At 36.0% G+C, this 17,616-nt stretch overlaps 1 protein-coding gene across 1 annotated transcript in view; it reads left to right on the top strand.

The window, feature by feature from the left end:
• The window catches only part of DNER (delta/notch like EGF repeat containing), a 134,098-nt gene that overhangs the window by 35,761 nt on the left and 80,721 nt on the right, over positions 1–17,616 (top strand). Inside the window, exon 2 of the mRNA XM_049803190.1 lies at positions 16,391–16,687. Coding sequence (XP_049659147.1) covers positions 16,391–16,687 — 297 coding nt within the window. The remainder of the gene's footprint in view (positions 1–16,390; positions 16,688–17,616) is intronic.

Raw genomic sequence — 17,616 nt, 5'->3', positions numbered from 1 at the left:
GTTGACACTTTGATTTGAAACAGTACATTTCACTGCATGTGTTGTGCTAGGCTTTCTAGTGATCTGTCCCTTTGTTCCATTTGATATGGCAAAAGCAGATAGTGAAGCAGAATTCATTCTTGCTGAAAGCAGTAATGAGCAAAATGGTTTATCTGATTTAAATGGGAATTTAATGTTTCATTTACTCTTTTTTGTTGATGCTGTTGCAGAAAGTCAGTGATTTGGCAGAGGAGACCATAAGAATAAAAGAAACATTTTATGTACTCCTGTGTCTCTCCATCCTTGAGGCTTTAAACATCATTTCAGTACCATTTCACAAATCCAGGCCTATTTTTTTAAGGACGAAGACCATTAAGATTTAGTTTATATCTGGTTATGGTAGTCTTTTTCTTTTGATTTTTAAGACCATAAGTGTTATTTTGCTTCTGTCTCCCCTCTAGCCCCATCCCCACCCCCCTTTTTTTTTTTAAAACCTGTATTTGGTCCTGGAATTCCAGGAAGTATTGATAGAGGATGCATGTGAGAAACAACTAACAAAAATTGACTGGAATTTCTGCTGATCAAATACAGGCATTTTGGGATAATGAATTGGTTACTGCCAAGAGGTATTGATGCTTCCAGATGAGCTCGTAATTGAGCAGCAGATCATTTGAGCAAGAAGAGAAAACTGTATGGATTTGGTAAACTAGTGAAGCAGACTGTAAAGTTGTAAAGGAGGGATGCTTTTTCTTCAGCCATTTTTGGAGGGGAGGGTGGATTTCACAAGCTTAAATACAGCAAGAAATCTTCAAGACTGACTTGTAAGCCAAGTATCCTAGCGTAGCCTGCACAATGGAAAAAGGATTTTGTTCACATGCTGTTGTTTTTCCACCAACTGTACTTTTCTTTCATTTTCATCTCGTAAAGTGGGTTCATGTATGAAATCTCAGTGCCTGAGTGTTAACTGACTTCATGTCATTTCATTATCAGAGGTAAATGGTGAGCTAAAGAAGTCCACAGTGAAATTATCTTTGAGGATATATGAGTTTCTCCTGAAACAAGTGCATGGACATTTGGATGATGGTGTCCTCCAAATAAGATATTAAAGAGATGTTGGGGATGCATTTGAATGTGTGCTTAAGAATTTGGACCCAGAGAGAATATTAAAACTGGACCCAGCAAATCAAATGCTACAGAAACCCAGGCTTCATTATGAAGTGTTCAGCATGTTTGTGAATATCCATCAGAACTGTATGGAAGATGTCAGTTGTTGACAGATTAATTCCTAATACTTTTTAGGCAGGATAACTATTTTCTAGGACATTTATTCTCTAATTCGGAGTCTTATTTTGATTTTGCAGCTGACAATTCTTCACTCAAGGATGCAAACATACATAAATGCCCATTGCTCATTGGAGGCGCAGTTCCACTGCATGTTTGATCATTGGTTGGATAAAAAAAAAGATCAAAATAGGAGGGTCTAAAAATCTCTAGTCTTTAAGGATGTAGTTGGAGTAGATGTCCCATGATGGTACTGCAGTTATATTTTACCATTTATAGAGAACTTACAGAAAATTTGGACAAGAAGCAGTAGTGGGGTATGCTGGAGAGCTTGCAAAAATCTTTCTTGTGAAAGTGAGCAACAGCCTGATTTTTCCAGAACAGGAGAGAGATGGGGCTAGATCATTATCAGATTGTTTCTGTTCCAAACTGTAGGTCTCGAGTAGTTCTAAAAATTCTTTCTGCTGTGTGTCCTGCAATAAATGGACTTTTGTATTCCTCCTACATATTTATATTGTAAGTAAACGTAATGGAAAGCTTAAATGGTATACATGCATAAATAACATTTTTGGCTTTAGGTTTAGAATTAAACTTTTTCCCCTTCTTCGTCTCTTTAGACTAACATTTCAGAAAGTAGTACTTGTGTTACTTTGCTTTTTGTTTTAATGTAAACAATTGATATTCTATGAGTATTTTGCAGTGAATGCTGCAAGAACACATCTGTAGGTGGAGAATTCAGGTTAAAGATATAGCACCAAGTCTAGCAAGTATTTAGTGCTGACTCATTTTTTTAAAATGTTTGCATATTCTTATGTAAAATACTTGTATTCTTCTGTCCTTGTAATACAAATCTATTTCTTTGGGCTAAGAACTGTAGCACTAGTCATATCTCTCCCTCTATTTTATCTGTTACTCAGCCTCTTGTTGCAAGAGATAAGAATCTGAAACTCATCATTCATCATCTTTAATATTAGAAAAACAGACTTATTCTGTGACTAGACGTTTTGATCAATTAATACTTCTTTCTCTTGTATTGTCAAAATATGTTTTTGTGTCTCCTGGTCAGCTTCTCTTAGCATCTTTTCTTCTTGCTCTAGACTCTCTCCCCCAGTGTTTATTTCCTACCCTATTTGAGAGTCATCCCCCTTCTACATTAAATAAGAAATTACTTGACAAAAGAACTTTTTATTTAGATTTAAAAAAAAAAATCTTATTTCTCAGATAAATATTTTATGTCTTTAATTCAAAAAGAATTTCTGTAAGGCAAAAGGCAAGTATATTAATGGGAAGAGGTTTGCCAGAATTATTAGTTAATCACATCATGGTTTTCAGATTTTTTTTGACTATCAGTGGAATCTTGAAGGAACACTGGATCTGAAAGGTTTTCTGGGCATAAGGAAGCAAACCAGAAGCAAGAGAAATGAAGAGAGAATTATTTTCATGACTTTTCTTTTTCTTGTCCATATTTTTGTTATCCTTTTAACTACTTAAAACCATTTTTGAACCAACTAATAGTGAAGGAACAGGGACTAATGACAAAATTTATACCACAATGAGGTTATGTTGTGTTTTGCCATTTTGCAAATACAACATTAAGAATCTTATCCTACTCCATTGCAATTTCTGTCCTCAGAGGGAATGGAAGTTGTGTAGTGTCTTAAAATATCATGTAACCTGACACAATAAGATACGTAGGATATAGCACAGCAGGGATTTAATGAGATTTTTTTTTTTTTTCTGTCCATCACCAGAAGCTTCCTGCAAGGCATGCCCATAGCAGTGGTTTAAAGTTGTTACATTTCATTTCCTATCTTCTTTTTTTTAAAATTTGTTTTAGTATAAACGTATTTGCTGAAGGTCAAGGACAAAATATTGATGCAAGATGTGTATGTATAGTTTTCAGTAATTAAAAAAAAAATTGACATTTGTCAAAAAATGCTATCTCAACCCGTGATGTAAATACATGCATGTACAAATTGAATTTTATGTCAAGTTGGATGCGCCCCCAGAGATGTACTATTGTGCAAAATTTATTATACTCTTTTGCTATTTGTAGACTCAGTGTATGGCTGCCTGTTCACGTTTCCTAAATCACCATCTTCCAATACAATTACACTAGGAAGAGTAGCATTTTTAATATCGTGACTAACACTTATATCTGAGCTAAGCATTATGAGTGACAGTATGCCAGTGCCTCACTAATGCATGTGACTTGGAGGCAATATGCAGGGTGATAACCCCAGAAGTAACCTAAAATTCTTTTATAGTGGCAGGAAATACTCCCTTGAATTCTTGTAGCTGTTTCAAAAGGAAGCAAGTGCTTCAGCCCCTAAAAACCTGATAATCTGGAAGAAAAGAATATCCACAAACACTTCTGCTTTCCTCTGGAGTGCTATCAGACACTCTTGTGTGTCTTGCTACCCAGTATTTCATAAATCAGTACGGGAGAGTACCTTTCAAAAGCCCTGATGTTTGCCACCAAAAATAAATGTTTTGTTATAAGAATTAATGGAATCTTGCAAAAAACCCACAGAAAACTATTAAAAATGGAAGCATGCATACAGGACTCTAATAAAAGGCTGCTAGAGCTATCTACAGGAAAAAGAATTCTGCTGCTATTGTCTTTGTATTCAATACAAAGCTTCCCAGCATGATTGATCAGTTCTGCAAATACTTACCCTCCTGATTCGTGTGGGTAGTTGCCATCATGTATCATACATGTGTGCAGGAGAATGGTGATGTACAGAACCTCAGAAAGTCTGGGTCTAAAGCGGTAAAGGCAATCAATTTTGTCCTTGAATAAAGTGAATAGAGAGTTATGTGTCACATAGACAGAAAATTATATATAGTGGCAAAACAAATGAGGGTCATTGTAAGAGTTGGCTTTAATATTTTGATTGCTATGATGAAAGAACCAGGGAAAAGAGCAGGTAATATCACTATACCAGTATATAAATCCAAGGTATACCCACATCTCTGGTACTCTCTCCCCACCTCAATAAGGGACAGTGAATGATAACAAGGTATTTAAAACAACTTTTGAATATCTAGGATTTTTCTTGTTCAACTCTTTTCCAAACACAGTTGTCATGGAAGTCTCTAAAATCATGAGTGATGTGAAGAAGAGAGCAACATATTTGCTAAACATCACAGGATAAGGAATAGGGACATATATTAAAATTACCAAACAGAAAATTTAAATCAGATAAAAGGAACGTCTCCTCATTCGACACAGAAGTTCTACAGTTCAGTTATTGCCACAGAATTTTTTTAGATGCCGTGAAGTATTGCTGAGTTCAGAAAAAGATAAAACTAATAGCATCAAAACATTAAGGGACTGGACCAATAGACATAATTTAGTATTGGCATTATTAGCTAGGACAGCAGATTTGAAGTCATTCAAAGAGAGTAATAAAGGATATGGAGAAGTAAAAAAAAAAAATGGGGAATGGTCCGTGACATAAGTTTCAACTTGTCTGGATACAGACTAATTCATGAGGGTAAGCCATCAAAAGAGAAATTGGTATGAGTGAGAAAAATTGTAGAATGGTATTGCTTAAAAAAGTACACTTGTTTCTAGAGTTTATAGTGGACAGCAAAATGACAGCATGCACACTGTCACAGATATAAGGTCATTTGATATATGATCTCATGAACAAAATTCATAGGAGAGCTTATTTAGGTCACAGCCCTGCTTTCTACAGTGCTAGAAAAATGGGCTGTAAAGTATTGTATTTGATTTTGTGGATTCCAGTGTTTAGACCAATTGAAAGAGAGACTTAAGCAAAAAAAAGACCTATAATAATTTATGCCCTAAAGGGAGAGGGCCCCTTCATTTGTGCCCTTTCATCTACAGGGGGCACAAATCCTGTCATTTCTCTCAGGAATTGTTCATTAATATTGTGATGTATTTGGTAACAGCTATAGACTTTAGGGCAGATTTAGAATGATAGATGATGAGTTTATTGCTGGGCACTAGTTTACTGAAACTCGACTCATTTTACCATTTCTACATGTATCTTTCCTCTTGTTGAATGAGTATGCATGGAATCCTGGAGACACCAGTAAGATATCTTACAACTAGCAACTTTCTGCTTGGCATCTCTGATGCGACAGAGAGAAAAAAATAGTAAACACACTGAGGAGTAATTCTCCTATTTGTAATGACAGGCTCCCTGTAACTTGCTGCAGGAGACCTCAGATTGCATGCCACTGTCGGAGAAGTGGGCTAAACACCAAATTGCTATTTCCCTAGACCTAGAGATTTTAGAGATAGTTTCCTGTTGGAATTGTCCTAGCCAGAAGGCACAGTCCTCTGCACTAAAGAAATGAAAAGTCTGTGTATATAACTAGAAGTTGTGAGAGTGAGCAAGAAGCTGAAATTACAAGAAAATAATCAAAACCTGACAGTAGAATTGTATCGGCATAGGCTAGAAAGATAAAACCCTGAACAATTGGTACTGTGTATGTCATGGGAACGATGTTCATCCAGTTTATTTCAATACAAATCTTAGAAGGTCTGTTGGACTACAAGATAAACTTGGTTTTGAAAAATAGCTCCAAAAAGGTTGTTATACTAACTGGGCAAAACAGCTGTTTCGGAGGACATTAAAAGAAGCACTGCCTCTAGCCACTGAATATAAAGACCTATTTTATGCATCTGAAGATTGGCTTATTCTCAGTGTTCAGGCATATGCTGCTGTTGTCATACCTTAACAACTTACTGTGTGTTAGCCACCATGAAGTAACTGAGTTCACTCTTCACCTATTATAAAATGTGAGATAAAACGTTGTAGTTTAAACTGCTTTCACAGAGCAAAAATCACAGGGGTGGAGAGTGCGACAATGGGAATGAGTGTCAACAAGAGTGAGTGATGGTGTTTAAGCAAGGAGGAGCAGAGAAATTTTGGGCTTTTATCTCTGTTCCTAACATTGTACAAATATTTAATCCAATTACTTCTTGCAGTAAAATGATAAATTCTTCAGGGATTAGGAACTGGATGTTGATTTGAAACTCTGGACATTGCTCTTTACGTGCAGACAGGTGCTTTGTTATGAGATAAAGATGCTGACTTTTCTATACTGCCTCTGACCCTGTCTTAAAACAAAAAAAATCACTTGTGACCAGAAAACTGTTTAGGTTCCTGATCCAAGAAGGAAGTCTCTGAGTCCTTGTCTGCTGTAACAACCAGAGAACTGAAGGCAGCTACTTCACACTGGCATCCCTTTACACTGCTTCTTTTTAGATGTCATTGATTATATTAAGTACTTGATGTGTAAGCCCCAATAACTATATTAAAAAGGCAGCACGGTCTTGGAATTCTAATCTGGAGCCCATATGATTAAATTCAAGTATATATTAATATGAAGAGGAAAGAGTTTTTAAAATAGCCATCATGAGGAGTAACTTAATCCAGCACAGCAATATGGAGAATACATACTGAGAGAATGTATTCATGCGTTTGCAATTTTTTTCATCTTTCAGTATTTCTCCAACTAGACAATATTTTAACTTTTGATCCGGCAGGATGTTTGAGAAATAAGAAGAAAGTCAGGAGACCACATACCTGTAATTTACTGTGTTGACAGTAGTACTGGATGGAGTGCAGTAATGTTAGTTGTAATGCTGGTTAGTTGAAAGTGCTGGAGGACCTATATAATGCTCATCTATTTGACCAGGTGCATAAGCATTTTCTGTTTAATGATTGCCAAATGTCTCGGCTGGCAAAATATCTCCTTTCTGATGTATTGTGGCTTGAAATTATAACTAGTTCTTCTTTCCAAACTCCCTAAATTTTAATTCTTTTTTTCATACTTCATTTGGAAAATGTGGCATCAGTGGACAGCTGATTGTATCCCATCTCCTAGATACCTTATGGATGTGTTTATTATCTTTTCTGTTTTCACAGCCTCTTGTGGGCAAAAAGCTATGAGAGTAGCCAGTAGTCACATCTGTTGAGTTTTTCAGGATTTCCTGTCGTGTTGATGGTTCAACTGCGTAGTTTTACTGCACAACTCACTGTGTTACTCAGTCCTCCTCTTGTTCTTACAGCAAAATAGGCACACAATTCTTGTGTCTCATCTGGAAAATGTCTGAAGCCTCAGACTTCTAAATCAAGAAATGCCATGAGTACTTGAACTAATGAAGTCCTGTTTTATGTGAATTTGTGTCTTGAGGTTGACTGATGTTGATGCTAAAGAAAATGAGAATGCTGTTGCTGTTCCTGTTGTTGAACTATGTAAGGGTGTTCTGTCTTGTAGCTATCTTGCTGTATAATAAAGTGTGAGTTTATGCTGTGGTCTTTTTGCCAGTTAGAGCACTTATGGAGGCTTGATCTTCTATCTGGTTGCTTGTTCATGCAATGAAAGTAAAAGAAGTTTAATTATTTTTGAGATCTCTAGAAAACTATTAAATCTGGTTTGTTCACTGGGGTAAAAATTTGTATTGGTGGACAGACACATAGATTGTGTAAAACTTGGCATACCTGAATACACGCTATAGCGTGCTGTTGTTTTTAAAACAGCTAAAAATTTAGGAATTCACGCTCTTATTACTTTCAGTAGGATAAGTAATTTCTTTAGTCAGTTTTGAAAATCCCAGTAGCAGATTGTTTGGGATTTTTTGTTTCATAAAGATAATTTGAACTGTATTCCTCCCTGGGCTAGTCCTGATCTCATAACTCAGAGTATTCATGGCAGAACTTTAAGATTTTGAAGTAATATTATTAGCCTTGGATTAGACTGTGACCCATATGCTTAATTTCAAACTTAATTAGAATTAATTAATCTTTTATTTAAAAGAATCCTTTAAAATTTCTTGCATGTAAGTTGGAACACTTGCTTGTTTGTTTTTTATAGAATACTACATGCCATTTTTTAGGTCAATTACTGACTTCCAGAATAATATAAAGGAGTATATTTACTTAATTTCAGCTTCGCACAAGTGAATAATGTATTTGAAACTGGCAGAAAGTTCATTCTGGGAATAAAAATGTTATGAATTTTCATATCATTACGTATCTTAATGTCCTATCATAAAAATATTTTGTGCACCCTACTGTTGCTCAGAAAAAATACTTCTAAAAAGGGAAAACGATATTAAGAATAAAGACACTATAGATAATTCTTTTACTGTGTGATGTTTTTTCATAATGAAATAACAGCATAAGTTCTAAACAAACAAATGTATTGTGTTACTGTAACAAATTTAATGCTTTGTCTTCAGAATTACCCTCTAGTTTTACCACGAGTAGTAAGAGTGCCACTGGGGTCCCATTTAACAATTATACTGTAGGTTGCCAACCCTTACTGAGAGTGAAATGAGATGCTGCTGCAGTAAAAAACCTCAATGCTAATCTTCACAGATCTACTGGTACTTCTTAGATCCTTTCAGTTGAGTAGTTGATCTATCTGCAAGATGGGTATTCTGACTTCATATTGTTTTTAGAAAGCGTCTTTGCTAAGTATAGGTATTGCTGAAAACCACAGTAAGTTGACTTAGCTTGTCTACTTGAAATGTAATATTAAATTCACTCTATCTAGACAAATATCAAATAGTTTGAATGGCCTTTTCCAACAGGATAAAGAAAAATGTAAAAAAAATAATTAAATTTAAAATAATCTGATGCAAAAAGAAAAACTATAACGTGCTTCTCAATTATTTATGTATGTGCTTACGTCTAGCAGTACTCTGTGGTTAGTGTGAAGTAGATATTTTCCTTTTGTTAAGGGAGAGGGGAAGTTATCTCAATTTATTTTGTAGCTATTTCAGTGTGCCTCGAGGTAAGAATGTGCCTGAGGCTAGGTAGAGCAAAGCAGTTGATGTATGGTAACTTATTATGCAAGGGTAACTTAGCCATTTGCTGGAGCTCTGTTTTTAAAATCTATCATGCTGTTTAAAATTTGCCTTGTTATGTTTGCTGGTTTTTCAAATAGATTTGGGCAGCCATGCTTTGGTTCTCAATTAAACAGACAATTTCTTTAGGCATTTTTTTTGCTGCTTCACTGAAGTAAAGAAAATGTTTTATATCCATTTATTACATTCACTGGCAGTTTCATTACTGTGAATATTCAAAACTCATAGAATGAGAATGGCAGCTTGGAAGCAGTTCAAAATGCTCATAGTTAATGGTGTTTCAAAGAATCATGTTCTGAATTATCTGATAAAGGTTGCACTTCTTTATTAGATTTACTGATGTCTTTCCTGATGGGTTAGGGCATTGAGTGGAATTGCTAAAGGAAAACAGTACACGTTTACTTCTAGAAAGAAGTTGCTTACATTGTAGTTTCGGTATGATACAGTTCTTAGCATTAGCCTTCTAAATCTTGATTAATTCCAATTCTGTGTTGCAGTTAGTTTCTAACAAGTGAAACTGATGTGGCTGCCATATTAATGTTTTATGTAATATATAAATGTTTTGTCCTGCTTACATTGTTTTGAGGGATGGGAAAGAAAGCCCTGATTGCTCTGGTTCCAAGACCTCTGTATAAAGCACTTTCTATTACTTTGTGGCCTGACCATTCTTTAAAGTTCTTGATACCCAGGGCTCAAATTGATGTAATTCATAGCATATGGGTACTTTTTAGTATGAAATAGCACCATGCTGGCACAGTTGCTTTTTTTTCTCCTGACAAATTGTGACATTCTGATTCCTGTATGAACTGGCTGGTATCTGACCAAGGTGGAGGTGGTCACCGCACCCTGCGAGGCAGTGTTTCACTACAACATAGTACTAGTTCTCCACACATGGTAGAAGAATTACTTACCAAGAGTGTCCTTAAACACATAAGCAAAAGTAATTGCAGGAAGCTTTTCGGTAGCAGCCATTTAAGGTGGAGATACCTATGTACACCACGGTGCTGATACAGGTTAATTTTTACATTCTCACGAGACAAAAAAATCTCATTCATCCTCTCATAATCACAGTGTATTAGCCACTCTTTATTTCTGTTACATTTGGTCGCAGTTGGAAAATTAATATATTCTTCAATGTACTTGTTTTCAAGCAGGTCTTGTTTTGATGAAGAGTATAATATCTAAACATACAATATCAATATAATTTTGCTGTCTTTTCTGGGTTGATTAGAAAAGATAATATAATTTAGGATTTTTTTTTTAACTTTAAAGAATCTTTGCTGGATATTTCTCTGAATACTTCTGTTTGTCTGTTGTCTGAGCAAAGAAGTGTTTAGAAGAAACCTGAATAGCCACAGAAAGAAACAAAAGAGGAAAGAATAAGAAAGAAATAAACCTGAAGAGCCACAGGTTACAGATTTAGGCTTGCTATACAGAGATAGATTTCTTTATTATATTTATTTGTATTTCACTGCTGCTTGAGATCTCCTATCTACATCTGGCTCTGTGCTTCCCATCCTGAAAAAAATTGCTTTCTGACTAGACAACACAGTGTGAGAAAGAAAGTGTAATCTCCATCTTACAGTTAGGAAAGAGGTAGAGATAGAGTCTGACTGTTCTCAGGTCACACAGGATGTCTCTGGGAGAGCCAGAAATTGAACCCACATATGTTGCTTGAGTCCCACTGAGTCACAAGACAGTCTTTTCTCAAGATAGAAGAAAATGTATTTGCTTGATATACTGATCTCAATGCTTTTTCTGTGGACACTTTTTGGAACATCTGGGGTTTTTTTCTATTTCGATTCATCCTGTTTTCTTGTCTTTCATTTCCTATTTTGCATTAATATTTAATGTGTGGTAGAATGGGATTTAAAACTTCACTGTGTGAAGGATTGAATGAGGCTGAGTTTAAATAATAGTTTGAACATAATTAAACCATTCTTTCAAAGAGATTACATTTCTAGATAATCTTTATTGCTATTGCTGTGATCTAAATCTGTTTTTATCTCTCTTTTCATAAATTGATGCATATGCAAAGATAGTATGCTATTTCAGGTGTGCTTGTAAGAAAAAGACTTAATTTTTTTTTTTCTACTTACTGTATTAAAACCAAACTGATAATAGCTTAGACTGTAGGTTTAATTTATTTTCTTTCTAAAGTATTCAGAAGTTGATAATTTTTTATGTACTGTGCATAGCTTGAAATTGGCATGTCTGACCCCTTTTCTCTGCTGGTGACATGCTATGGATCTTCCCATGGTCTCTTCCTGGAGACCAGTTGCCTGCTTTTGTATTGGGAAATTTCTTCAGCAATGTAGGTACAAAGCCAATTTTACTCATTTAAATTTCTCCTGAGATCTGTTTTTACCAGAACACATGAAGAAACTAGCTGTCTAAATCCCAAACAGCTAAAGTCACTTTACATATTTGAAAACCACAACATTTTATCTTGTAACTGGAAAAATTATCTCAGGGAGACATTGAAGAGTTGGAAACTTTTGGGCTATGTTGGCTTTTAATATCTGAAGACTGTTTTGGAGTTTGTGCTACTGGACACGTGTGTAAAATATCGGCCTTTGACATTGTTGTGGCAGCTTGGCTTTGTTAACAGGTTGACATTCACTATATAGAATGGATTTAAACAACTTGCTGAATTCCTAATATGAGGACTGGGTTTACTCTGTGTCGTGGTTTAACCCCAGCCAGCAACTAAGCACCACGCAGCCGCTCACTCACTTCCCCCATCCAGTGGGATGGGGGAGGAAATGGGGAAAAAAAAGTAAAACTCCTGGGTTGAGATAAGAACGGTTTAATAGAACAGAAAAGAAGAAACTATAATGATAATGATAACACTAATAAAATGACAACAGTAGTAATAAAAGGATTGGAATGTACAAATGATGCACAGGGCAATAGCTCACCACCCGCTGACTGACACCCCGCCAGTCCCCGAGCAGAGATTCCCTGCCCCCCCCCCCCCCCCCCCCCCCTTCCCAGTTCCTAAACTAGATGGGATGTCCCATGGTATGGAATACACCGTTGGCCAGTTTGGGTCAGGTGCCTTGGTTGTGTCCTCTGCCAACTTCTTGTGCCCTGGCTGGCCATGAGAAGCTGAAAAATCCTTGACTATAGTCTAAACACTACTGAGCAACAACTGAAAACATCAGTGTTATCAACATTCTTCGCATGCTGAACTCAAAACACAGCACTGTACCAGCTACTAGGAAGAGAGTTAACTCTATCCCAGCTGAAACCAGGACACTCTGTTTTTTCTGTGTTTCACTGAAGTTGCAAGCTGGTATAATGTTGTCTGTGATTGTAGGCAACAGTGATAAAAACTGAGCCAAAAGTTAGTTTTGTCCTAACACATCTAAGAGGAGAGTTGCAGGTGGAAGACAGGTTTTGCATAGTGTGTAGGAGCTCATCTATAGCCTTGTTTTTAGGCTTACCATTCTATTTCTTGAAGCTCTCTGGAGGATCTAACTGGACTGTCTCCAGGTAGAACAAGTAGAACCACTCTGAAGAGATGCTGAGTGAGCATTAAATGACAAATTGGTGTCACCACAAGGAGTACCAGCAGAAAGATCTTGCAGTTTTACACCCTGCAGTGTTTTATCTTAAATGGAAACCTTAGGAAACAATTGGACTGGCTGGCAAGCAATCTATGTTTGTGAGTGTGATTCTTAAACAAGCCTAGTGTTTATACGACATTCAGTCTGCCTTTGGAAATTTAACTGCAATATGAAGGGCACCTTGGTATGCATCTAAGGATTCTATTGGAAAAATACTCCAAAGATTACAACTGTCCAGGCATATGGAATAGTAATTGCATGCAAATACATTATATGATTTTTAGCTCAGCTTTGTCAGCCGCAACTGCTGACTCTGCCTATTTAGTCCATGAATGTATTATGAAAACAGACAGAGTGTTAAATGGAGAAATAGTGATGAAAACAAGAGACCTAGATACTAAATATACTTTCTTAATCAAGATTATTGAAATTCTACACCTTAAAAAAATATCTGGATTTCTTTAGTAGCAATTATAAGGTGTTCTTATTTAATCATGGGCTATATGGATACATACTAGCTTCCTCCTTTTCTCTGTGCAACAGTGTTTTAAAATACTGTGAACTTCACAAGGAATGGCTAAAAAAGGACTCTCTTAATTGTGTACTCACGGTATACTTATATTCAGCTCTCAGTTACGAGACCAAGGATGTTTACTTTTCTCTGTGAGCTTCAAAACTTTGTTGAAGGTTAAGCCTTGAAATTTTGCTACCTTTTAATTCCGATGTAGCCATGCTGTTCACTGTGTCAAGTTGTTTCTCAAAGCCCTTGCTAACCTTTGGTGTCAATGTTGGAGAGGACTAGAAGAACCACAGAAATATCACAACCAACAAAAATTAATATGTTTTATTTCCTTGTCTCTTTTTAACAGCTAATTAAAATGAACTTTCTTTAGTTCAACAGAAAACTTATGTGCACAAAGGGCATTGATTTGTTTTTGATAGGATTACTGAAAGAAAAATGTGCTTTAGAATTAATAGTAGCTGAGAAAAGGGAATGGTAAGTTAAAACCCTGTGAAGTACTTCATAAAACTCAATTCTGAGAAAGTGCATGGTTGAAGTTCTGCATCTATGCTCTTTTTTTATTCTTCATCTAAACCGAACAGTCTTAATGACATTTTTTCATTTCCACTGTGTGTGGAAGGTTAGTGGCGATTCATAAGGCACAAGGCATTCTTCAGTGTGTGGCGTGGGCAGCAGTAAGCCGTGCTTGTCATTAAGCACATCTGTTTCCAGTCAAACAAGCTCAAAACAGTTTACAGCAGATAACATGTATCACAGAGCACTTTTTATTATTTTGCTTGTAATGTGAATGGATATATTCACTGAGGGGATAAAGTGCCCTTTGTGATTGAAAAAAATTTTTTTTTTCTTGTAACTAGATTTGCAAGTAATAACCTTAACATTTTAGGTGTGACGAGAACAATTAAATTCCTCAGAATAGAATAAATGATGATTTTTTTTAAAATAAAAAATGGGTTACTGTGAATTTGGATTAATTGTGAAAGAATGAGTAAAGAGCTTACCCAACAATAGGATAGCTGCATGTCTTGGAAACTCATATCTAGTCCAAGCAACTAGAACATGAAAAAACTGTTGCAACCAATTTTTGACCTGGGCTTTGTTCATACGTCAACACTTTTTATCTTCAACACTCTTAAAGGAAAAGGAAATTTCTGTGAAAATCTCTGCTGCTTGGCAGTGGGAGCAAGCTTAAAATGTAATTGACAAACCATAGAACAGAACTAGGTTTTGTTCCTTCCTGGAAATTTTTCTTTTCTTTTCTGTCACTTAAATATTATTTTGTGGAGAAGCAATCTAGAACTTGTTCTTTGAGAACTTGTATATTCTGTTGATTTGTAAGAGAAAGACTTTAAGGAGATAAGTCCATCTAAACATTAAAATCCATACTTCCTCAACACTTGATATATTAAATTTATATAAAGTCACTACATAGTTGATTTTTGAAAATGAAGAAGAGTCAGAGCTTGACCCTGATGTCTAATGTGTCACCTGATATGTATGAGATGTGTCCCCATGCAAAGTAACTAATGTTCAGAGCTATAACCAAACTACAAGATAAATGAGTAGACCTTATATTTTGGACTGTCTTCCATGGCCTCTAACTCTTCTGGATCAGTCAGTACAAAATCTGACATTCATCATTAACTGTCTCCAAAGTTAACTTTCATAATAATGTTTCCTCTGTTTTCTGTCAAAAAATGTTACAGAGGCTAGGGTATAGAATAATTCCAGCCAAAAAAAGAATTCTAGCTGAGGTCAATAATAGTACTGTTTTATATAAGAAAGTGTAGTACTAGGATTTGGTGTCCCTGACATCAGGCCTTTGAACTGATGGAAAGGTATAATTCCTAGTGTACACCCAATACTTGTTTTTATGGCATTAATGATATATAAATGTTATATAATTCTTTTGATAATTGAAACAAATATTTAATAATAAATAACTCTGGTGCTTTATTGAGAAATATAATACGAAGCATTGCTTATGCAGGGAAGGACTGGAATGTTGTACAGGGAAGAACTGGGTAACCTTTTGGACTGGAGCACTTTGGTGAAATTTGCATTTGAAGACTGAGAAAATGTCAGTTTCCAGTGATGGGTTATGACTTTGATGTGAAGACATATCGAGGGAACTGCCTGGCTGGCTTAGTTGGTCAAATGATGGCAGTGAGTCAGCAGTGTGATTTAGCTCTAAGGCAAACGTTTCTTAAGTAATATCAAGGAAGCTATTTCCAGGACAAAAAAAAGTATTGATGCATTTGCAAAAGGCAGTGCTAAGCTTTGTAGTCTAGGGTGCAACAATGAATGGAGGGCTTGTCCTCCACAAGAAGACTGGGCAAGTATGGCTTGTTTAGTCTATGAGATGAAACTTGAGAAGAGTTTGTAGATGTGTTCTGTAAATACATTATGGATGTAAACATCAGCATAGAAGAGGGAAAGTGAGTGATGGCATAAGAAACTGAGTACAAACTAGCTGTCGATAAATTTAAGCTAGACATTAGCTAGGCAAGCCTAGGACAGGATTTTTCCTACATTACTGAGCTCAGTCTTGTCCTATACTATTACAGATGCTGGTTTAAAAATGAGCATGTTTTTGCCCCAGCTTTCTAAGTCCTGTTAGAAAGTTTTCAGCACCAGAATGAATCAGATTCTGAAACTGCTGTCCACTAAACAAAGTGTGGGTAAAAGCCCCAGGTGTTTTAAAATGGAAGTTGTGTCCATGAATAGGATTGTGTGATCTGGTTAACTCTGACAACACAGAGCTGCTTCATGACCTGGTGATCTGTATGAGTTCTGTGCCCCATTCCTATTCCTGTTACTGCATTAAATTTCTAGATATTGTTTTCCCTGGATAGGTTACTCTTTTAAGACTGTTTTTGAAAATTCCTGATTATGAACAGTGGCCATGTTCCTACTTCATGTTCATTACTTTGCTTGAATGCGTCAACAGTGAATTAGCATGAAATGGTCTGAGAAAAGTGGTTAACATAGATTAATCTATATTCTTCTTTAATCCTTGAATTTACTTCCTTGATGATACATCAAAGATGAGCTTGGTTCATAAATATGTTTAGAAGATAAGTACAGGAGGGCAGAAGAATCCTGTTTTATGGTCTTTGTAAAGCTCAAAAAGAAATCCTTTATATGCAGTAATTGACCTGTACGATATGTTTTTCCCAGTTTGTTTCAGATCCTTGTGCCAGCAACCCCTGTCACCATGGTAACTGCAGCAGTAGCGGTGATGGCTACCTCTGTCTCTGTAGTGAAGGCTATGAGGGAACAAACTGTGAACACTCATTTCACAGCCTTCCAGTCTCTGAACGCACAGAGTCGACGTCACCAAGACAGAGCAGACCGGTCTCATCCACCTTGGAACCCGACATTGTTCTTCCTCGTTCAAGAGCAACCGTTATGTTACCTACATGGCAGCCGAAAGCGGGACAGAAAGTCGTAGATCTGAAATGGGATGAAACAGAGGTGAGAATATTCTGCCTAAATGAAAATGCACAGAGAGGAACTTTGAAGTGTTATCATTGTTGGGTTCTCATTTGTGCATGATTTCATGGATGTCTACATGAGAGGACTGAAGATATGATCTCTGCCTTTGGTTAATATGCTAGTAAAATAAAAGCAAAAAAATTTGATACTTGTTAAAAGTAATGGGCTTAAGTTGGCCAACATGTTGTATTGGATATTTCTTTGAAATAGGATAATATCATTTCTTCCAGTCATTTGTATGACACCATACCTCCAACCATCAAATAAATTTAGGAAAACTAAAGGTTAAAGCAATACCTTTAATATATTTTTTTACTATTTGTGGTTATGATCACATGTTGTTTTGAAAAATACGTGTCCCTGTAGTGTTAAGAAAACACGGCTATTTGAGGATTAAAAGTGGTAGTCAATATATTACACAGTGCACAATTCTAGACATGCAGTGACTGGTGGAGGAAACTTTTAAACATTTGTTGTATCTCAGTAAAATGACAAACTTAACAATATCTGGCAAAACTACAACTGTAAAGCACACAACACATGATCCTTAAGAAATGTGATCTTTACTTTCTACTGTTTTGTACACTGTGTTATTAGTAATTCTTAGATGTCTTGCATTGACTCTAGTATCTGCAAAAAATAAAGTATCAAAATTAACCCAGTTACCATCAAGTATTAATCTTTACATGTGAAAACCAAGTATAGATAGAAAGTATGTTTTCTCACAAAGAAGAATTGATTATTTCTCTCTTGATAACTTTTTCTTGTATTAAGTTCATTCTGTCACATGACCATCCTCCTCCCTTCTTCTTTAAAGTCCATCACTGCAAGGATGATTTATAGTTCTCTTCACTGTTGTTCTCTTACTTGGAAGTGCGTGGCCACTACTTCTGCATATGCTATTCCTA

The sequence above is a fragment of the Accipiter gentilis genome, chromosome 6 (genome assembly GCF_929443795.1).
Source record: "Accipiter gentilis chromosome 6, bAccGen1.1, whole genome shotgun sequence".
NCBI classification, from domain to species: domain Eukaryota; kingdom Metazoa; phylum Chordata; class Aves; order Accipitriformes; family Accipitridae; genus Astur; species Astur gentilis.
The sequence above is the reverse complement of the archived record's forward strand: the minus strand, read 5'-3'. Positions and strand labels throughout refer to the sequence as shown.